The following is a 24,234-nucleotide window of genomic DNA, read 5'->3' as shown; positions in this document are numbered from 1 at the left end:
GTTGACATCCTTACAAGTGGACTATTCTGTGTACTTATTGTGCATTTAAATGAAGTGAATAAATCAGCTTTTGAATATTGAGGACAAAAACAACAAAAAAGTTTTTCTTCCAAGTAAGGCGTGATTTGCAGAACGACTAAAAACATCACAGACTCTTTTTTTTCTCAGTGGTTAAATAAGTAAGTTTGTCTGTGAAAAAGAAACTGTATGAAAATAAACTTCCAAGAAACCAAAGTAAACTTGAAGCTTCCCTGTTTATTTCAAAGCTCACAAGTAGGGATTACAAAATTACAGTGCTTCAATTTGCAACAGTTTGAGGAGTAGTAGGAGAAGAGTAGGAGAGATGATAGACCAGTTGAGGAGTTTTTTTTTCTAAGCAAGTCATGCAAAAAGGTGTGGGAGAAGGCCTCCGTTATTATAGCACCCTTTGTGGAAAAAAATAAATCCATCTGTCCTTAGGTCAGTGCAAAAATAGTAATGAATATATGCATACAAAGAAAATAGATATATATATTTATATACTGTATATACTTGACTTTGACCACATACACAAAGATACAGAGACTTGTAAAGTGAAGCCCATTTCCACCAGAGCCTCCGAGCAGAGACTCTTAAACAAGTCTAGTCGTAAAGAGTGCACATCAAACATGACAGCCTGATATTGTTCGAATACGCAGCGGATGCCTCTCGGAGCTGTCAGTCAGGCTGTGACCTCTACAGAAAGAGCAGTGTGGGAAAGACGGACAGCACCATAATGACTGAGAGTGTCCCTTGCAGGCCAGGAGCACACAGCATGCTTCGTCTTCCAACCAGAGAGAGTAATGTACAGTACCACGGTTACATTGTTAAGATACATACAAGAGCCATGTGACGATGCTGATGTCGTAGAAACCAGCAGATGGGATGAAAAAGGTACATTATTCATAAGAACATCGGCTCAGATGGTTAGCACTCCTATTTTCTTTTTGCAAATCACTGAAGATAATGCACAAGCTACAAACGTGTGGTAAATGTTATTATATACCCTTTTTATAGTAATCAAATGTATTGTGGAGCACCAGAGGACACCAATGATGACGGCAACTGAAGTACAAATGAGAACATGTCTCCACATTGAACATTTTCCTTTTCACCCTCTAAAAAATCTCTTAAAATCTGCTCCTCATGCTCTAAAGACTTCACAGAAGAGTTTCTCCATCATGTGTTTCAACCTGTTTTGCGTTTAATTGCATAGCATGAATCTTCACATGAAGGATTTTCAGAGCTTATTGTTGTGAATGTTGGTGTTGTAAAGCCTTCCTTGTGTCCACTGTTTCATGAAAGCTTGTCACTTTCTCTTTCGTCTTGAGAGGTTATAACAGTTCACATGTGGTGTCGGGAAATGTTTGGTTATTTTTTGTTTCGTTTTTTTTTTACTTTTTTTTGGTGCATTGACATTTATGTTAGCCCTGTGCTTCATTTTACGCTTTTACTTTCATGCAAATAATGGAGAAAATGAACAGATACGAGAACACCAGATGTGATGAACACAGGAACCATCCTTTTTGAGGAAGCTACATTATCTTAAGAACTATAAAACACTCAATGAAGTTGGTTACTACTTGCTTTTTTGGTCTGGATTTCATGCTGAAACTTTAAAGGACTGTTTGCTATGCAGTCCTTTGAGTTATCAAACTTAAATATCAAGAATAACTCTACATTAATGGAGAAACCAAATAGACGTGAAATGTATTTTAAATTCACCCAAACACACTTTCAAGTCGTAAATAAACTCCTAAAGCCGCTGAAAACTTTGGTAGAATAATTGCAAGTTGTTGAAATGAAAGTAAAAGTTGGTTTGATAATGAGAAATCTATTATAATACATTTTCAAACGCATGTTTTTGTTTTGTCCCAGTGGATTTTAATCACTGGTTGAAGTGGAAAAGTTTTCCATGTTTTAGCTGCAGCTTAAGAAAAGCAAAATCTTAAAAGCGTCTTTTCTGATTCAGAGACAGGTCTATAAGAGGTGAGTGTAAAAGGTGCAATAAGATAATTCCAATATCTTGATAAGGACAGTTCATAACGACGGGATCTATGGCTTTTCGAGTTTCACAATGCTGTGTAAAATTTACCTTCAAATAATGACACACAGCAAAATAAAAAAGTCTGTAAATTTTGGTGTGTCTCTAAACCAGGGGTCTTCAACAGGCTCTCAAGAAGAAAATACAAAGAATCAACACAAACTCTATCCAGCAGTAGCTAGCATCAGCACTAGCTACTGCCAGTTGTTTTTGAACCAAAAATGAACATAATTATTGTTACTGAAGCTAGTCTACTGTTTAGAAATAAACTGAGTGAAGCAGGTCGAATCAAAAAGAGAAACCAGACAAACAGATGAATTAAAAGGCCCTGGTCGACAGCATGCAGTGCCAAACATTATACCAAAGGTAAGCCAGTAATAAGGTGTTAAATATTAACCTGGCAAATAATAATAATAAAAATAATAATAATAAATAAGAGGACTAGAAGTACCTCGCAACTTGTATTTTTATTTTTTTTAAGTAGCTATCATAGTTAAAAAGGTTCAAAGACCCCTGGTCTAAACACATGCGTAACATGTGATTACCAATTCCATTAGTAGTTGTTACAAATTACAGATGCTGATTTTCCGAACGAGTAAAATGTTAGAACTGACGAAGCCAAAATGCTTCAATTTAGACTCAGCTCTGTGAATTGAAGAATCTTCAGCAGCATGAAGGCGTAACTGAGCAGCACAAGCAAGCTGGGCTCCTTTTTGTAATCTGAGCCTCGAGGGGGTTAATATGAGAGGGAAATACTTCATGTGTGCAAGCATATCATCTTTATTCTTTCTTTACACTACTATTTAGTGCAGCTTGATTTTACAATTCATGGTAGTGCTCAGAGTCTCCTTCCTGTGCCACTAGAGATCACAGTTACATAATGAGCACTTTTTAACCTCAGGGCTTTTCTTTGCAATCTTCTGAAATTCAGCATGTGAATCAGAAACAGCTGAAATAGTCTTTGAAAAGTGAAATGTGTTTGTTACCGTCAAAAAAAAAAAGAATAAAAGAGCAGGTTGCTTCTGTCTGAGAGTTAAAAATCTGACCTCGTTCTGCATCCCCGTCCACATGTGATGTTGTTGAACGCGCAGGCCCAGTGGTGACACATGAATTAAGGCATTGATAGAGGCACTGGAACAGCACGTGACGGCAGCGCTTGCCTTTGCCGAGGCAGAGGAGCTCACTTAACTGTAGCTTAGTGTCAGCAACAGGGACTGGCAAAAGATTAGACAAGGGGTCACGCTGCTCTACTGTACCGCCCTGTGTCACACTACACTGTGACGTACGGGAACAGATGAATGTTTGAAGTCTGAGCCTCCTCTCTGCTACCTTTTGATGGATTAAACCATAGCTGAAAACAAGGGGCATGTTGCTACATAGGAACGCAGGAAAAAAAAAACATTACAGTGAAGCTCTTTTATGAATGATTAAACTTACACAGTAGCCCTGTTTACAATACTCAGTGATCACTCTAAAATGTTCTGTCCTCTGCCAGCAGCCATGCATCAAACAGAAAGCTGTCATGGCTATTCAGTAACATAAACATATTGCTAAAATGTCAGTATACATGGAAGCAGGAATGGCAAAACAAAGATGCTGAAGCAAACACACAAAATATCAACATATGGTTCAGGACCAACAAGCTGCACTCCAAAAATAAAAGCCTGTTATTTTTCTGTCTTGTACACTCCGGTACTGGATATTACAGCATGACATGGACATATGGACAGATTACATTAACGACAGAATGGCATCTCAGCAAAGAGCTGGAAATGTTTTGTAATCATTACCGATATATACACATAAAATCAGGATCTCAGTTGCATTCCACTCTGAAATTATTGCACAGTAAGCCGCTGCGGCTCGTCATGGTCAACCCCATAAACCCCCGTATAAAAATAGAACAACAACATTAACACACCAAACATGTCTTCATCTTTTTTTTTTTTTTTTTTCTTGACAGGCACTGCCGCGGCCGACCCCGCCTGAGTCTGCAAACAGAAACTATGTGCCACAGTGTGAGCTTTAAGAGTTTCTTCTCTCAATAATTGCCTCCAAGCACTAAGAGTATCTTTTCCAAACAGAATTTTCTTTCCCTCTGCGGTCACAAATGGAAAGCTTCCAACCGACCGCTTCCCTTGCTCTCTTGCTCCGACTCGACTCCTCCTCCTCCTCCTCCTCCTCCTCCGGGACTGCGGCCAGGTCCAAAGAGTAGAGATTTTTGGCATTTCTTATCACCACTGACCCAGAGCTTTGCTACTCCAGGGAGCCCAAGATGAGCATGAGGAGACTCAAGAAGAATACTCTCCCTCAGCTCTGAACCAGCTCGTAGAGCAGTCGAACTTCTCTCTTTAAAAAGAAATGAGAGGAAGTAAAAACATCAATTCAAAGCGTTCATCTTTAGACGACTGTTTCCACACCAACCAGCTTTGGTGTGAGGATTCGTGGCGTTATTCCGTTGTTGAGGTCCTCCTCAAACTCCAGCAGCTGACCCATGAAGTTAAGGTTTGGAGAGATGATGGGCCTCCTGGTTTTGACAAACTTGTAGGCATCTGTCATGGTCATCCAGGTGTGCTTCATCAGATAGGCAATCACGATGGTGGCTGATCGGGACACGCCTGCCTGGCAGTGGATCAGAAGGCCCATACCTGCTTGATGTGCTTCCTCTACAGAGAAGGAAAAAAAGTACAAAAAAAACAGAACAGGTTCAGTGAATGCTAAGTATATCTAAAAAATGTATAGTTAATTTATATAATTACTTTCATGGGTTAAATTTGCATCGATTACATTTACAGATCATATCACAGTAAAGTAATGTGGGCCTTTACTAAGTATGTATAATATGTATCTATGCAGATAGATAGATAGATAGATAGATAGATAGATAGATAGATAGATAGATGGATGGATGGATGGATGGATGGATGGATGGATGGATGGATGGATGGATGGATGGATGGATGGATGGATGGATGGATAGATAGATAGATAGATAGATAGATAGATAGATAGATAGATAGATAGATAGATGGATGGATGGATGGATGGATGGATGGATGGATGGATGGATGGATGGATGGATGGATGGATGGAAGGATGGATGGATGGATGGATGGATGGATGGATGGATGGATGGATAGATAGATAGATAGATAGATAGATAGATAGATAGATAGATAGATAGATAGATAGATAGATAGATAGATAGATGATAGATAGATAGATAGATAGATAGATAGATAGATAGATAGATAGATAGATAGATAGATAGATTCTCAATGTCTCAATGAGAATAGGTTTCTAAAGTCTTAACAACAGAAAATCTCCCTCTCCTCATTTGCTCAAATGTCCATTACTGTTACGCTAACAACCCAAAGTAAACTTCCATCATTTCACACTGTATGATTAGCACTAGCACTAACTAGGTTTTCCTTCTGTCTAAATTCTTGCTTGTGTTGTACGTCGCTTTGGACAAAAGCGTCTGCTAAATGAAACTGTAGAACTGTAGATGATTATATGCAGTCTAATATAAAGGAACTTCTAGCTACTACTGGTCAAATTGATTTTATAACACGAGTTTGTGTGCGTGGGTTAGGGTGTGGGTGGACCTCACCAATTTTGAAACCCTGGTTACGGCCCTGGCCAGGAGAAATGAGAAATGAAGGAACAGGAGAAAACAGATTTCTCATCACCACTTCTTAAAAATCAGTGGTGTGTCCACTTCGATTTGACTGGGGAGGCCCAACTGGGGCAGTATTTGAATCTTTTTAAGCTTAACTCTTTGAAGGTTTTAAAGAAGGTGCTTTTCCAATGTAACCAAGCAAACTAACAAAGAGAAACACAAAGAAAGCTTCAAGCAGCTAAAACATTTCAACACAACTCCTAACTCTCATAGTCTAGGACTTTGAATGGCACTAGTGGTGACCAATCAGATTTTAAGACGGGACCGTGCTGTCCCTCATCATATTTTCTTCATGTGATCCTCTGGTTCTGTTTTCTGGCCTGAATGGTTTGAAAAATGCTGAAAATTATGTTTTTTTTGTAATTTTTCTTAAGTTCGTCTCAATTTTCTTTTTAAGTAAATGTGCTTAACCTACAGGGACCTCATATGGGGACATACAGTAACATGATGGCTTTCCTGTGGCATCATACTCTGTTGTGTTAGACAGTAACTAAAACTGACTGAACCATATGATGACGTCATTTTTTTTTTCTTGAAAACTACTTCATGTTTAAGGACAGCGTTCAGATTTTACAAATATTAGGTCGTACTGATCCCAAATGGTGAGTAGCACTCAAAAATGCATCATTGAAAAAATGCACTTTGTTCCCACACGGATCACGTTCAGCTGGTGTCAAGGGCAGAGGCAAGTAGAAGTCTTGTGTAGCGTAAGCTAACTCTTCAGAATTTAAGCTTTTATCTTTAGAGCTCCCGAGAAGAGTTTTCAGATTGTTATACCTCACATCACCTAAAAAAAACATGACGAAAGGAAAGCTCTCATACCAATGAACTCAAATGCCTCCTCAAAGTACTGGCGCAGATTTTGCTTGTTGCTGTCTGTGGCTGGGAGGCGTTTGTAGACAAAGAGGCCCGTGTCATAGTGGTAGAGCGGCAGGTGGGTGGTCACGTTGAGGATGTAGCCGATGTTGTAGCGCTGCAGCAAGTTGATGTCCTGAGCGTCTTGCTCGTTACCCAGGTAGAGGAAGGGCAGGATGGGCGTCAGCTCTGCGTTCTCGATGTCCGGGGTGGAGGGTAGGGAGTGAGGTAGCGGCCCCGTCATGCCAGCAGCTGCACTGGAGTCCAAGCCTTCGTGGAGGTGCAGCGAGTGCTCACACAGGTCCTCGTGGCTCTGCCTGAAGCAGCTAAGGCCTCCTGTGGACACAGAGACAGAAACGTTGAGGCTACAGCTTCATGAGAGCTCACTTGATATTTCTTTAGACTAGAGGTTTTCAAAATTTGTTTAATGAGACCTTTTTTTGGTAATTTCAAGTTGTTATTCCCAAATATTTCCATCTTTACTCATTTTATTGTCTTATAACACACATCAATGGATATGGAAAGAGGCTAAATTTTTTTTTTTTTCAGTCAGAAATGAACACATTTAGAATCACAGCAGCTTTCTCAAACTGCACACAGGTTCACTCAGCATTCACTTCTTGCTCCTCAAGACGGATGAAGACCCGCCTCTATCGCTGCTCTGCCAATCTCTCCTTCACTTATCAGTTATCAGTTAGGGGGTCTTTAGTCTGAAAAATGTTGAAGACCCATGCCTTTGACTCTTTCCTTTAATGTTCCCAATTTGAGCCTTTGGGACCTCCTTTAAAATAGTGCAATGCTAATGTTGTTAAAAGTGCTCTCTTTTGAGCTTGGGTAATATATGTGAATTGATAAAAATCAATTGATTTAAACACAGTTTCTCATAAAAACCCTGAGTTGCACAAAAAAGTTACTATGAATACTAGGTAGCAGTGTACTGCACTGTAGAAATGAAATTTAAAATGACTTTAAACCAATAGACCCAGAAATAGAGAGAAAACACTTATGCCCACAACGTACTGACTCTCCCTGTTCAACAAAACTTATATTATTGAGTTAAGAAAACATTTTAAGTATATTTTGAGATGATATATCATGGCAAAAAAAACAAACATTTTATCTGTAAATTTCATATAAAACACTTGACTTTGATACCAACCCTTATTTCTCACTGTCTCGCTTACTAAGACAAGTTTGGTTTGCATTTACCTTCAATAGACTTAATAAAGACTTCTTACGATGAGCCATAAAGTAATAAACATAACAGAAATTCACAATGGCTGGACTTCACAGTTTAATTTGGTTGTAATTTGAATCTTTTAGTTTGAATATAGGATAAACGTTAAGAGATTGGAGGTCTTTCCATTCAAACAACTGACAGCGATATCTATTTTTAGTCAGTGATAAAAGACAAAAACAGGAACAAAGAAAGTTTCCACTGGCTGGACTGTTTGAGAAATCCCCCTCGTCAAAGTGCAGATAAATATATATATACTACATACTTAATATACTTCTCACTGGACATCTGCACTTCCCCAAATAAACCAGTTTGCACCTGTTGCTTGTGATGCCAGAGTTTCCCTTTGGCAGAGGGATGGAGAGGGGTGGAAAGTGACACACACAAACACACACACACACACACACACACACACACACACACACACACACACACACACACACACACACACACACACACACACACACACACACAGTATCAGTTCATGTATTGTTCACATTGCAGCAGTTGACATCATGCCATATGAGGTCATCGCTCAACTTCCCTCTTTGTGAGCAGACAGGTGGGGATCTCCTGCCCAACTGTTGGACATTTATTTATTTTTTAAGTGAACAGAAGCATTAACCCAGTGATGAAGACACCACCCTTCACTGTAGTGGGTTTTCATGGTTATAATTACACCCCAGCGAGGAAGAGAAAGGAAAGTCTTTGACACAAGCGTTGGTGAAATGTCAGGGGAACTCCGGTGGTATTTTTTTAACTCAAAATGCTCTGTATTCTGAGCTCATAACAGAAAGCTGTGTCAACACAGACTTTTTTACACATTGGAAAGAGATAATCTAGTTTAAACACCAAGTAATACTCTGAATACTTTCTGTGTTTGATATAAAATCTTTAGCACACACACACACACCTTTGTTCAGCCTAAGGTTATTATACTTATACTGCCTCTTCACCATCAGGGTTTGAGAACATTTTTAAAAATTTGGTAAAGTAATCCCAACCTGAAATGTTTTATTAATGTTTATGAATTTCCTTTTTTAAAATTCTCACTACCACTCAGAAAAGTGAAGCCCAATTTGTCAAACACATCTACTCAGACAATCACAGACTTTCAGCTTTCAGACTAAAATACACTCACCAGAGCCAGTTACACACTGCTACAGTCAAGCTTTATCTAATTATCTACATCCAAACAGTGATATAACACACCGCACCAAAAGGCGCCATCTGTAATCTGTGCTGGTTTGCATATTATGGCATGGTGGCAGTTTCCATTAACTAGAGCTATGGCCTCAGATGGTGGCAGGTAGCTGTGCTACAGCTTAGACCAGGGGTGGCCAACCTGTGGCTCGCGAGCCTCATGTGGCTCTTTGCCTTTCGGTGTGTGGCTCTTCGATCCATTCATCCAACACTGGGATCAGTATTGATCAATATTCAGGGGATAAGATTGATACTTAAGTTTCATTTTCTCTTCTCTACATGTGCTCCTCTCAATCGTTCATGTGCTCATAGCTACCTACCTATCTAGATAGATAGATAGATAGATAGATAGATAGATAGATAGATAGATAGATAGATAGATAGATAGATAGATAGATAGATAGATAGATAGATAGATGACAAGGTAATAAATCTTGGTTTGAGAATCAGAAATGTATTGATTTTCATTTTATGTCATTTTGTTTATGTGTGAGAGGCAGTGTGTTTGTAAGATCACGTGTGTGATGTGGCTCTTTGTAGTACCACAGCGATTTTTGTGGCTCTTGGTCTCTGACTGGTTGGCGACTCCTGGCTTAGACACATCACATAACTGTTATTTTGGGTCTAAATTTATCAAATAAAATAAAGAAAATCTAGGATCTAAGAAACTAAGACCAGAGGTTGCTGCTTGGTCCAACATCACATGCTTAGTTTAGATCTCTACTGTCACTTTACCAGGAGGGAAAATATTGATTTATGTAATTAAACCTTTTGTCAACAGACCACAAAACTATCTTCCCTTTATTGAAATCATTTGTCATTTTTAGCACTTTGGGACAGTCAACCCAACTTTAAACTTGTTTTTTCTTTCCACATTTTAATGTTGTTTTGTAAACATTTTCTGTAAAAGGTAACAGTAGTGTTTATTTCTTGTGGTTTTCCTGTCAAACCAAAGAGTTCAACCCCCCTTCTAGCTTTGTTTTGGTCTCCTCAACCCTGAGGTAAAAAACTTGTTCCACAAGTTCAGAGTGCTCGAAGTAACAAGTTTACAAGAGCGACAGGTCTGGTTGTATTCCACTAGTGTAGCCCTCACCGTACTTGGTTAAACTTACATAGTTTACACTGAACATGGAGTACAGGTTGTTATCAGATAGGTTAGGCATGAAAGCTTCTGTGCTCACGATATATGCAGCAATAAGCTGTGTAATAAGTAAAAAGTAAGCAAGCACAAACCCTTGAATTCTTTATCTACACATCTAAAATTGTAAGCTGTCTTTTTTTGGCTACATTCAGCCACATTGCTCAGCTCAGGCTGATGTATGAAAGCTGCTTTCTGTTTTGGCTCACACTGAACCAAAGTCTTTCTCTTCAAATCAGATTGCTGTTAAATAACACTCTGGATGGTAAACTGAGAATCACAGACTCTCCAGAAGAGGAAACACATTGCTGTGGGATGAAATCTGTGGAGTGTGACCGTCTGTTGTTATCTTTAAACTGAACTCACAGAGGAAAACTGTTGATCGCTTCTGTAAGCCACAGGCCGAGTTCCTGCTCTGAGACTGAAGCTTCTGCCTCAGCGAAGGCCTCTCTGTCTCCACACCACAGACCTGCTGTTTCCATCGCCACTGACACGTTGTTTACGGCAGATCTGACATTTTCAGTCTAACATGTTACTCCTCTGAGCTGCAGCGGGGCAGGGACAGAACATTTTGTGTTTCCACTGAAGCTAAAGCCAATAAATCAAGAATATGATATGTCAGTAAATATTAAACAGAGTTCAAATGAGCATGATCGAAACATGGCGCTTCTTATGTAATGATCTCAATCTTCTTCCTTTCCTTAGAAAGTTCTTGGTGTTAGAACAAATGAAGATTTAATCAGTGTTAAATTCCCCTCAGATAAAGAGTGAATAAGAAGTATGTAAGTTATGATTCAGACCCCTCCAGTTTGTGCTAAAGGCTGCTTCTGGTCATGTTTTATTGAATCATTCAAAGAATTGGATTATGTAAGAAGGAATATAGGCTGCAATCAAACATGTCGACAGAGACGCATGGGACACAGGCCCTTCTTGATGTGATCATGGACCCGTCTCAGCAGAGTGCATGTCTTGCATTTTGCACGAATTTAGCCAGTGGAAGAATGAGCGAGACAGAGTGTGTGTTTCTCCCAAAGAGGCAAGCTGCAGACACACACACACACACACACACACACACACACACACACACACTCAATCGCACATAAACCGGTGCAGGATGAGAGACTGAAGAGCAGCCTCGTCCATCAAAGTACCCAGGAGGACCAGAGGACGGAGAGCAGAGAGGAGATCAAGGAGCTGTGATCTGAGCGTGAGACAGCGACTCGCAGGCATTCATGAAACACTCGCAGCCCAGCCCCCCACACGACATGCTGCTCCAGCTTCAAACACACACAGACACACACAAACACACATATACAAACACTCACACAGCAAAGATAGCAAACATGGCAGCGACCAAAGGACTGCTATCTCAGAGGACTGCATTATTTACTAACAACTGCTTCTTACTCTTCAGAAAATGCTTGAAATATGTCAAAGAAGGCTGGAGAGAAGTGTTTTCTCTTTGTCTTTATCCATCTTTGTTCATTCCATTCTCTGTCTCTGTCCTACTTTCTTTGTACATTCATCCAGGTGGAACATTTCTGCTCTGTCTGGTTCTTCTTGAGGTATCTGCCTCATGAAAGAGAAGTACTTCCATCAACATTTACAGGATTAATCTTGGCACTCTGTTGATACTATTAGAAAATGATCAAGTCCTGCTCTTGTTTCGAACAGTCACTAGCCTTTTATGCTGTAAATTTGCACTTTTTAAATTAATGTATCTGTGTATTTCTGTGTGTGACGGCTTGAATCTATAAGAATGAACTGCTGAATGAGGTAATCTCTCAATGCAAAACTCAAGGAGTGAAATTACACCTGGTGTGTTCACAAGCAAAATCAGCAGAGCAAAACAATAAGGGTGAAACTTTAACAGGCGTCAAACACACAAGGCACAAATCTCTTCACAAACCTCCTCGTTTTCAGAATCAAACACAGCTTTCTCTGAATCAACTGATGTTAGTGTCTCCATCAGAAGCTAACGAATGTTTGAAAGTTAAAAAAAAAGTTTCTCATAAAACAGAAAGAGAAGCTCTTGGCTTTCTTCTTTGTTACACGTTTTGAACATCAAGACTGGGCCAAGAATGTGGGACTGATTTCCTGATGTATCTCTCTCCTAAGCCCTGACGAACCCACTTAAACGTTACCTTTAAGGACAATGGGGTCCTTGCCCTCCCTCCTCAGAGAATCCAGGACCACATGCAGCGGCTGAGAGAACGTGAGGCGGTTTGGGTCCATGGTGCTCTCGTCATAAACCACAATCTCTTTGGAGAAGATGCCCTTGTAAGAGTCCTTGCCCTGGCGGCAGGAGATGAGGTCCAGCACAGTGATCTTGCCCTGCTGAAGCCGCCGCCGGCTGATCTTGTCGGAGCAGTTGATGTGCACGGCCCCCCTGATGTGGCTTTTGTTGTACTCCATGAAGGGCCGGCAGTCAATGATAACCGGAATGGGTCCTATTGGGTGTCCCATGGGGCAGCAGGTCATCCGTTTGGCCAGCTCATTGGGGTGGATGACCCTCAGGGCTGCCTTAGGAGTGCCAGGGGTGAGACTGGGCGCGCTCAAAGCCTCATGGTTGCTTACCATTGGGGTAGGAGGCCCGGCATAGCTGAGGTTGGGGCTGCTGGCGCTCACCTGGCTGTGGCTGAGGCTCGGGCTGTCCTTCTCATAGGTGGTCACAGAGCAGCAGCTGGCACTGCTGCATCCACACGACAACGAGCGCGTGGAGCCCTTGGATGAGGGCATATACGTCACAAGATTGGCCGTCGCCCGGATCTTCACCACGGTGGTGCTGATGACTGTGTCGCTGCTGCTGCCGCTGGAGATGGAGTCCAGGTAGCTGGTGTCCAGGCGCAGTTGGAGTTCCTGAGGTCGGATCGGCCTTGGCAGCGCCACCACAATTCTGTCGTCAAGAGGAGATGGAGGCATGGGGAGGCCGAGGGCTGGACGTTTACGGAGAACTCAACAAGCCGCTCTGTGGGGACAGAGACAAGAAAAACAGGAGGTGAAGAAAAAATGCCTGATGAAAAAAAACAGCCTGGTTCAGTGAGTTTAGATTCCAGTGATTCAGATCAAGGCTGTGACTGAGAAAGCAGAGAGCACAAAGGACGACCTCCTGTCTGTTTGATCAACATGCAAACTAGAAAACGGCTGCTGAAGCCAAATATTAGTAGTGTCAACACCTGCAGGGCTACACCCAACATGGTGAGAAAATATAGGCGTGACAGACCGGCCACTAATAATAAACAGTGAAATCATCACAGCCTGGTGTAACTGAATCACTTTGAGTGTAATCAATATGAATCATCCTTCATGTACTGTACACTTGTATGTCTGAGTGTATGTGTGTCAAGGCTATGTGTGTATTTGGGTTTGTGTATGTGTGTGTGTGCTGTTGAATTTTTCATCCCAACTGTGGTCTCTCTGATCCAAAGCTTTTATAACAAGGGAGAGAGAGGAGAAAAAAAGATAAAACACTGCATCAGCGCCGCAGTTTGGTCTCTCCCCCAGATGGAAAGTCGGGGTCCAATAAATAAATAAATAAATAAACGTTAAATCAACAGAAGGGTGGCAATTCTTTTTTGATCAGCAGTCTGAGCATTTAAAAGCATGTCATGCTGGCATGTTATGTAAAGACACCCGCCGAGCATCGCCTGTCCCGGCCATTGCCATCCTCTGAGCACGGTGCAGGTTCAGCAGGAATCATTCATGGCCAAATTCATTGAAGAAACCGGCATGAGAACGTGCCGTGAATGTGATATGGCTTTAAGGACGAGACGAACTGATCAGATGAGCTGAAAATGTCAATTTTACAACACGCGTTAGATTTGAAAATGAAGAGTTAACAGGCAGTAGTTGCCATTTCATGTATGGTTTTAACTTTGTCGCAAATGAGGATTATTATAAATATTATAGCTGCAATAAAACAACAAATTTGCACTATAAAGAAATAATTATAGCAGAAATAACGTCTCTTCAGCTTCAAATTGTTGCAGTTATTACATATTTCTCGTAATATATTATGAAAAGGCATGATAGCTTCCTGACAGTGCATTTAAACAACTCATGCTTAGGACACTAATTCCCAAACTTGCCTTTTATTTCTGCTTACCGATGTGTGTCGCGTGCACCGTAGAGGGGTTTATTAATCTCCGCTCGCGGACAACGTCGCCTCCATTCAGTCCGTCCCAGTGTTGTGGAGCAGCAACATTTTTTAGTACTTTTACCCTGCTCCCCCAGAAATAATATTGAAGGAAGTCTGCCAGCCTACAGAAGTTGCGCAGCGGGATTGACGCGAGCGCGAGCCAATACGCGACCTCATAAATATTAAATGTGCTCCTTTTTGTACAGTGAGGTCCGGCCCTGCAGGTGGGAGGGGTTTGGCTGAGCTGTCTGCCCCTGTGGCTCGCGAGGAGGGAGGTTTTTGGCGGAGGGGGGAGGCTGTCGCTTGAACTGCCTTCAGTCCCACGAATGAGCAGAGATGATGTCACTGGCAGCCAATCAAAAGTCTCCCAAGGAGGCTCGAGGAAGAAGACACGGTGCCTTCACGTGCTACTCGTAATGTACAGTAGCCGCCAGCAGAGCCGCCAACAAGAACATTAACGTGTAATCGGGCTGCTTTGTGCCACAGTGGCAACAAAGCAGAGAATAATGGGGATAAGGAAGCGGCTTCTGTGTTGACCTGTAATTTTATTTTTGCTTTTGCCTCTTTTCTCAGACAGTTCTTTGGGTTCCCGATTTTACATAGGCCTACTTGTGATTTTGTTTAAATAGAGAAATAAAAATGCTTCTTGGCCAGTTTAAGTTCAAGATTTAAAGGGAAAATTAATTGGGTCAACAGTAGAAAAAATATATCAATTGAAATAAACTGACTTCTGAATGTGGAGAGTAAACATTAGCTCTTTCTAGGGACCTTTTTCATTTTTAACTCTAGGACTGAAACTGAAAGCACAAGTTAAGGACACTTAAATAGAAATTAATTTTGGGATCCTTGGGGATCCTCCATAATTTTCAACCTAACATAATAAAAAGGATCCATTTTGAGGAAACATTATCACCCAGCACTCTATACTCAGCACTAGTTAAAACACCGGCAAATAGTGAGGGCCAAAACTTTGACCTGCAGTCAAAAATCTGAGCTGATGTCGAAATATTGATGATATAAGTTATCCTCATCTTCTTTGTTATCTTTATTAAATTAATCACCTATGTTACAGTTTCCTCTATATATTTTTGTCCCAAAACAATGTATTTTAAATGGCTTTTTTAGGCTGGTGAGCACATATCATCACCATCATGAACAAACAAAGGAGCAAACATTTTAAACAAGATCTATTCATAGAAATTTTATGTCTAGTATGCCCCCAATTTGTTTAGTTTGTTGGTAGTCAGTCTGCTACATTTAAAAGTTGATATTTCCCACTGTACCTGAAAGCAGTTTCAGTGAGGATTGCCTCTGATATGATTATTTCCAGCTCAAAATGTTATTCAAAACCTATGTGACAAAAACAAGAAGTACAGCCTTAACATGTAATTCTTCTCTGAATAACATTGGAATAACTTTGCTGTTGGAAAAACAAATTATAATGTTCAAATAGGCAACTTTGTCTGTTTATGTAGGATATGTAGGATATACCCTACCAATCTAAAATCACTTTATGGGAAACGTACTACCCCGACAAACATTTTTAGTATGTTGCCCAATTTCCTCACTTACTCATCTTGATATAAAAATATTAAATGAACTTCCTGTTCTGTATTAAAGTACAACAAGTGACTCATCTTAAACTTCTGTAACTGTAACAGAGGGGAAATAAGCATAGAAATAAGCATGGTGTCTTTTTTGTGTCAGACAACAGCATTGACCTGGGTGTGAGACAGAAAGGTAACATCATTGGTGGTAATAAGTGGGTGTCTTTGGCAGGAGTTGCCATTAAGCCAGTGCCAACTTGGCTGGCTGCTTGCTCCCATATGACAGCAGCCATGTTGCAGTGAAAAGGTCTCACTGGCTTTAAACCCCAAATATAATCTGAGCTCTCTATTTATCCACATTGGTGGGCTGGAACAATGCAGGGCATGTATTATTGCTTCTATTATTAGCCTGTACAGTTATTTATAAATGGGCACAGATGATCAAAGCTTATTCAGATCAGATTCTTAGTGACTCCTGTTTCACTTTGTGATGAAGGTGAACAACAACCCTGTGCTTTCAGGACACACACAAAATTTGTTTGGTTTGATATTCAGATACGCAAAATGTGAATCATTTTAATGTACTGCTCTTCTGTGTTTTGTTACAGCCTAATTACCTTTGCAGATGAGGTTATTTTTGGTGCTGTTTGTTTGCAGAGCATCAGAAGCAGGCAGTGACCAACATACAGTGATACTGATCATCATTTGATACCATTGTATTGGCCTTAGCTGAGGTCAAGTGGATAACATTTGGCCAGGTCATCTTAAGCTGCTATCATATGAAGAACTAAATGCTATGGACTTTGAACTCAAAATGGATTTTCTCAGAGAGCCAAAAAGAAAAATCTTCTGTCTTGTAAAACACACCATCAGTGTTGCAGTGAAAAAATACGAACATGTTGAACATAATTCATTTTGTTGTGTTGTTAAAGGAAAAAGATATTACTTATATCTTTAAAAATGAAGTCAAAACCAACATATTTGCCTGTAATACACTTTTTGTTCCCCTTTCCCTGATTATTTCACAATAAATGATCAGCAGATTTGTGCTTTTATAATGATTCCGTAGTCTTTCTGATCACTCAGATTGTTTTTACACTGCTAGTCACATCAGCTAATCTCATTCATACAGCATGTGACTGCAGGAGCTGGGATTAAATCTCTTTCCAAGCGAGAGACGGTGACTCTACCAATGAGCCATAACCGGCCTTATCTTATGACATAAAATTAACATAGGAAGAGGTACCAGTTTGGTCAAGTGGTTAAAATACTCATGAGTGTACAGAAGCTTCAATGTCCCATATTATGCAAAAATCCCTTTTTTTTATTAAGTTTTTTAGTGAAATCTGTGGGTCTTTGGCTTTCCTCCCAGCCCACAAAATGTGACATTTAATGACAGAACCTGTACTTAGTAGTGCTAAAATCCTGACCTGAAACGAGCTGTTTGGATTTTGGGGATTTGCCGACATCAGCAATTCCCTTTTTTTTGACCAATCAGGAGCAAGTCTGACCCGATTGGTCCACCGGAGCAGATACCCCTAAACCCCCTCCCAACCCACTCCTCTCCCCGCCACTGGAGAGATCACTTCTTTGTTTTTGGCTGTAAACAGCCACATAGTTCCATGCACAAACTTTCCATCTTGTAAGAAGACAAGACTAAGTGGCTAGAGTTTATTTATCAAGGAAATGTGCCAGCTACACTCAGTAAAACTGTGCATGTGTGTGCTAGTCACTTCACAGCCGGCTGCTTTTCTAACTTCTAAAGAGGGCTAGCGAATAGACTGGTCCTGAATCCAGGCGCATTACCAACCATCCGCCAACAAACCTTAGACCGTGGAAATGTGAGTATTTTAAATGCTGTGTGCTGTGGAGCAGATGTAAGAACTTTTTCTCAGTGTCCCCCCTGTCTCTGTGTTAGCTTCAGGATGCTAACTTTAGCTGTAGTTAGCCTGTTGTTTAAGCCTCTTATGTGACAGTATACAAGCTTTGCTGTTTTCTAAACATTGTGCACTTGGAGCTCGTGGCGCCGCTCTCAGTGACGTGGAAGAGCAGGGCGGTATCAGCAGTTATGAGAGCCTGGAAACAATGCTGCTGTGCTTGATTTATTGGCTTTTTGGACCAAAACATGTTACTACCATTTCATGAAGACATCAATGATCCATATTAAACTGCAGAAAAGGGGCAGAATATGGGACTTTTAAGTCCTTAAAGTGGGCAACACAGGTTCCATTCCAACCTGAGGCTCTTCTACATGTCATAATCAACTCTACCAGTTCTCTTTTCTGTCCACTGTCCTACTTTAAATTAAAACATAAACAACATGATAGAAGCTTCACAAATAATCATAAATAAGTGGAAACATACAACAGAATGGAACAAGAACTGTAACTAAAGTAATCTATAAAAGTTATTTTCCCAAGAGAAGAACATTCTACTGATACTGTCACAGATGGATCTTGTGCTTTTTTTTACATAATAGTTAAAATTCTGTCAAAGATTAATTTCACAGAACAGTAGTTACATGTAGGCTATAAAAATTTGCCAACAGTGAACATCATATTATGTAAATGATGTTATTTCTCAGAAGTCGCAATGACATAAGAAGGACAGATTGACAGGAAGACAGAAAGGATACATAAGAGGAAAAACCCAATTATCACTTCAGTAATGCTCAAGATGACGTTTGGCTGTAGAAACAGGAAGATTAATGTGTGTTTTGAAATGCTATTCAGTTGTTTGGATGATCATCTACAGCTCTGTTGGCAGTTCAAACAGCAGATACAGCGTGACCTGATCAGTTATGTAAATTCAACCAGTTTTGCCTGTGTGTCTGGTTCCATTCGAGTGAATGTTTGCCAAGCTGACACCACAGTAACCTCTCTTACTGGTGACAGAGTTTAGGGACTAGTTTGGGGGCTCTGGCTTTGTCACAAGAAGTTCGACTATGTAAAGAACATAAGAGATGGTGTTGTTTGATTAAAAGTGTGTGGTTATGACGATGACATGATGGTGATGACAGATTCAGATGCTAACACATTACCTTAAAGCTGGTTTCTGGGAACCCTCAGAAAATGTAACTATCGGTCATTTTTGAGTTGAAACTGCTGCCCAGAATATGTTCACCAGCCTTGTGGATACATTGCTGATCAATGTAGGAAGTGCTATATTCGTAGTCCTGTAAGTTTTTGGACAAGGTCCAGGTGATTGTGGGTGTTAAAAATGTGTGGTAAGGTTTAGGCCATATAAACATTTTGGTAAGGTCAGTTTTTAAAGAGGAACTCTCATTTTTGAGTTAAGTAATGAAACATCACCATATGAACACTCTGCACTTACCTGCACTGAAATGTTACAAAGAATAGAAGCATTATAAGAATCAAATTGTGTTTTTAATCCAACGAAAATGTAACACATATCAAGTGCAATACAGATCACAACATTTGAGTTTTATTACGGATACATTCTTGTGCTAGGGGTGTTAATGTTGCAGGTTGTAAATAAGGTACTAATTTAGATTAAGCAGCCCTGAGAACCAGTGATCCTTGTTCTTATGGAAACACAGTGGTTTATTAACAATCAAAAACTTAATTCTGATTGGTCAATACCTCCTAACACCTTGATTCTGACCTGCAGAGGGGATGCCAGGTAAAACCTATTCCAACACATACGAAATCAATCCACACAAACAAGTCCAACGCATTTCACCTCTGCCTGTTGACACTGTGGCAAAAAGTCCATTGTCACCTCCAGCTGTCAGATCAGTACTTAATGTCAACTTTTTTATGCCTTTAGTTTGTTTTGGGTTATTGAGCTAAATTATGCAAATTAGAATCCTGACAGGGTAGGCAGCACACTGACGCAAAACAAGATCTCCTACTCTTATTTTATCTTCTTTTTTTTTTTAAATCAATGTAAGCTGTCAAATTGACATAAAGGGCTCTAATTTTGTGGTGCAGGGCAAGGGGCGCAAGCCTGGAACACCCTGCGCAGTGTTAATTTCGTGGGGGGCACCGTCGTGCGCTGCCAATTTGACAATTTGGTAGACCGTCTGCACAGAGATGGGTGTGACGGCACACCAGGGGGAGTTGATGGCTCACCAGGGGGGAGGTGTCAGCAGATTCATGTTGGCACAGTGACAATTTCGTGCCTAAAACAGTGCAGAAAGTGCGCTGAAAGCTCGCCAGCTCCAACCTGGTCTATCCTAGGCGCAAAGCAGAGCGCACCCTCCGCAGCTGTAATTTGGTGACAGGTGCACATGTGCGCACCTGTCAACAAAGCCTCAGAGGCAGGTTTCCAGAGTGTCAGGCACATTTTAATACAATAAACAATCACAGCAATCACTATTTGATGTTATTGTCTGAACCAGCATTTACATTTATATCTATATTAACTGTCCCGTCACATCTGATGTCAGATTAAAGCCGTTTGTCATAATGGAAAGTTAACCTGATGGCAGCTGGAAGTTTGATGCACATCTTACAATTAAACAATAAACAGCCTAAACATCTGATACTGAGTATATAGCTGGCTTCTCTCATTTTATTTAATTCAAAGAAAAGAGGGAGAGAAAAGACGAAGAAAAAAGAGACAAAATAAATGTATGTCACTCAGGATTTACCCGTGATCTCCCATATTTCTCTGTTTTAGTCTTTATTTTTAATGTGATCTAAAAAGATGGAGTACATTATTGTAAGGAGGATGAGGTGGAGACACCGGGAGAGTATACAGTATATCACCAAAGGTTCTGCTATTTGGCAATGACAAACCAGGAGTGCAGGTGGATCAAAAGTATTCTGAATGGATAAGCCAGCTGTGTAACTGTCTCTTCATTTTGTACTCCTATTAATGACAAAGGAACAGATTACATCTGTCCCGGGAGCTGGCCCACAAGGTGACGCGCTTTGTGTCCTCTGATGTGCCCCGCTGTCCATTCTCCTGCTGCAGGGACAGCGGCTCTGACCGTCTCCACTATCGGGTCTTTCGAGCACACTGTTTCCACGGTGCTGGGGATCACTCAGACCAATCAGACGCTGCGCCTCAGTCGCAGGGCATTTAAAGGCGAGGAGAGGTGCTCATTTGATTGGTGAAAACAGCGCTCGGCTGTGTTAAACCCACTCTTGGCTTTTCTCCTCCCTCTCTGCCATTTGCGCGGAGGGAGGCGTGGACGCGCACCTCTGCGCAACTTTGTGCCTTGACTGCGCCTCTCTTGGTACTGCAGGAAACTTGCAAAGTGCGCCCGTCACGCCCTGTCCGCGTGGCAAAGGCCGGTGCAGGGAAGGTGCGCCTGCGCTTGCGCCTGTTCTACAAAATTAGGGCCCAAAGAATTGAAAATTACATCATGACCTAAAGAGTTGTGTTGAAGTATTTAGAGGAAGACACACTCAAAAGAAAATCAGTCTGCATAGAAAGATATTTCATTTGCACAAAAAATATATTAATGATAATTTTGTTGTTAGTTTATTTGTTTTATCATTCCAATTTTTTGGCCACCAAATTAACAATGATAGCTGTAATTCAGAATGCTTGGATCAGGATATAGCAACGAAGATTTTTGTTAATGAAAAAGTGAACAGATGTAACAAGCTTTGAATATTTCAAAAACGAATACCTAACAGGATGGAAAACCTCATTTGAAAACCTCTTTTCTCCATTTAGCGAGATCTCAAACCAGATCGACCTGACTATCTGACTCTACAAATGTCAGCTGGTGGAAAACATGACGAAGTGTGGTTTGGAGTATCTGTGTAAAGATCACACATGAAATGAGATAATGTCACACTGATGTTGAACACAGTCTGTGTGGTTTACTTTTCGAGTCCCTCAGCATGGAAAACATGAGTGAACATGGTGTGGTGTTCACTGGCCCTGATTAAAGAGCATAACCACTTCCTGTCTTCAGCTAGGTGCATGCTACACCTCACCTCAAGAGCAGCACAGGAAGAGCTCAACCTTATGTAACCTCAGAAAGGAGGCGTCGTACATGCATTCATTTAGTGAAGTCCCTGGAGACAAAGTTTGAATTACAAATCAGCCAGTTTACTAATTGATGTTTTTAGTCTTTAATATGCAAAAGACTGCCCTGCCGCTCCCATCTGGCTGTTAACTTTACTCCTTTTCAACACTGAGACTTGTGAGATGGGAAAATGTTGCTGCTGATGGTCTGTAAGAGAGAACGGCACAGATGGGACGACTGCAGGCTGAACAGCTTGATAAGCAACATGTCCAGAGATAGCGAGGAGAGATACTGCCAAAGATTCAGCTGCCTTTTCAACCTTTAACCCTTTCTTCTCTGTAAATTTATCAGCATCCATTTTTGCTGGCTGCAAAATAAAACAACAAAGCTCTAAACCTATGTTTCCACATCAATCATGTGATGTTAAGAAATAACAGACTTTTGCCACAGAGTATTGACCAATAAAGCATTCAACTCATTAGCTTACAGATGTCATGTTTGATTCAAAGGCCTAAACTTTACTGTCTTAGTTTTAATGACCATGGCTGCTCACTTTTCCCTCTGGTAATTTGATTAAGTATTTAACTCAATGTACATAACATAAGAAGTCCATGGGGCAGGATCAATAGATCCAAGTCCTTTAGTCTGGAAACCTGCACATGCCTGCTGCTATTCAGCAAGGGACGCCTGGAGGATGTCATTATCTAACAACTTATTTACTAACTATCCTACCAGGCAAAAGTACAAGAATTCATGGTGAAACAGAAATCACACAATTTCTTATCCTTCAATTACATTCTTACCCCCCAATTAATCAGGATTCAAACCAAGCTGTTGTTTCATCATGGCAACAACCCTTGTCATAAATGATGTTGCAAATTCAAATGACTAGGGTAAAAAATGTGTCACTCTTGTCAATGAAACAGTCAGCTGCTCTATTTCATGAACTCAGTAGTCTTTAGTTGCATTTTACGACATTGGTTCCACAACTATTTAACTAACAGAACTGAATAGCTGCAGACAAACTAAACTTGCCCTATATAGTGGTCAGCAAAGGAGTGCCCCAAAGATTTATTCTTGGCCCACTTTCATTTTGTGTTTTTGTTGTTCCCCACCAATGCCAATGATACCATGTTACATTTATCAGCTCCCTCCATCAGGGAAGTCCTTTTTACAGTTACAGACTGTTACTTACTCCAACAAGCTTTGGTTGATCTCTGACTGATGCTGAACTCCTCCAAACCCCTCTTTGTTTTTCTTGACACAAACACCAAAACTCATCTACCTTGTCCACACAAAGCACTGAATGTGTTCAACATCTCAAATACTTACAACAGGACTTTTCTTTTAGGTCACATATTTCAAACTTTGACTGAAAGCCAAGGCCTCAACTTGTTTTTTCTTCATGGGAATAGGTCCTGCCTTACAGTGAGTGACAGAAATAAAAAACACTAAGCTAGCTACAATTCTGCCAGCTTTTGGATAATGTTGACACACCCTATCCAAATACAGTTGTGTTAAAGCCATTGGATGGCATTTATCACAGAGCTCTTCGCTTCATCACAGATTTCAAATGCATCTGCTCACTCTAGAAGCTGGTACTTGTTGGGCCATCATAGAAAGCAAGTGTTCTGTTTATGTTTACGCAGGTCACTTAATATCTTTAAAAACACAGAAATTAATAGTTTAGAACTGGAAGGACTAATTTTAGAATTGCTGTTTTCTTTCTTATGTAATTAATATACAATGGAGGCAAAGTGGTCCAAGAATGCATCCCTGGGGTACTCCTTCCCTGAATCTAAACCTGATCCTTTCAGATGATTTGTCAACCCGAGTTCATTTTAAGTGTTTTGCTGACTATCAATGATTTCTAAGTCTAGAGCTAAGATGTGCCTGCTTGTCTTCCTGCAATTCAGCAGATCATAAATTTTCATTTTCACCTATCATGTGGTCTTAGAAATTGGGTTTGTTAGTGTGATTGTATTTATGAATGTATCCAACCATTAAACTGAACGCTGTAAAACCAAACCTTTAACTGAAAGGAAAGTTGTTCATATTTGTGGATAGTATGATTGAACAAGCCTGATTATGACTGACACAGTTTTCTGTTATATCATTCTGCTCATAATTAATGTTCAGGGCTGTGTAACAATCACTCTGAAAACTGTCTAAGCGAAGAGAGCCCAGCAAAGGACAGGAAGAAAAAAAAACTGTCAGCCCAGTCTGTCACTGCATTATGGAGCCTCCCTCTGAAAAACTGTCACACCATGACTGTATGTCTTTGTTTATTCTGCGATTTGTTAGATGGGAAGTCGATTTCCTGTCTAAACTCTTGTAAGCAGTGACAGCTTGTGAGAGGAGTTCAAGATGTAGATTTCTGAGACTGCATGGTGTGTGCAAAATGAAAATCTAAAGATCTGAT

General features: G+C 40.6%; 1 protein-coding gene across 2 annotated transcripts; it reads right to left on the bottom strand.

Annotated features, from left to right (window-relative positions):
• Positions 1 to 1,226: 1,226 nt before the first annotated feature.
• dusp10 (dual specificity phosphatase 10) lies at positions 1,227 to 14,525 on the bottom strand. Of its 2 annotated transcripts, none has more exons than XM_074685617.1 (4): positions 14,266 to 14,525; positions 12,322 to 13,145; positions 6,567 to 6,935; positions 1,227 to 4,728 (listed from the first exon to the last, which is right to left on the bottom strand). In XM_074685617.1, the coding sequence occupies exons 2-4, from the start codon at positions 13,097 to 13,099 to the stop codon at positions 4,463 to 4,465; spliced, it is 1,413 nt and encodes a 470-aa protein (XP_074541718.1). In that variant the 5' UTR covers positions 13,100 to 13,145; positions 14,266 to 14,525; the 3' UTR covers positions 1,227 to 4,462. The 2 variants fall into 2 exon arrangements, with proteins under 2 accessions (XP_074541718.1, XP_074541717.1); XM_074685616.1 differs by having other exon boundaries at positions 14,283 to 14,523.
• Between the last annotated feature and the right edge of the window lie 9,709 nt (positions 14,526 to 24,234).

Source organism: Halichoeres trimaculatus, unplaced genomic scaffold (genome assembly GCF_033239565.1).
Source record: "Halichoeres trimaculatus isolate MK-OKI-2021-1 unplaced genomic scaffold, fHalTri1.1 fHalTri1_scaffold_13, whole genome shotgun sequence".
NCBI classification, from domain to species: Eukaryota; Metazoa; Chordata; class Actinopteri; order Labriformes; family Labridae; genus Halichoeres; species Halichoeres trimaculatus.
Note: the sequence above shows the minus strand (reverse complement) of the source record. Positions and strands in the feature narration are given on the sequence as shown.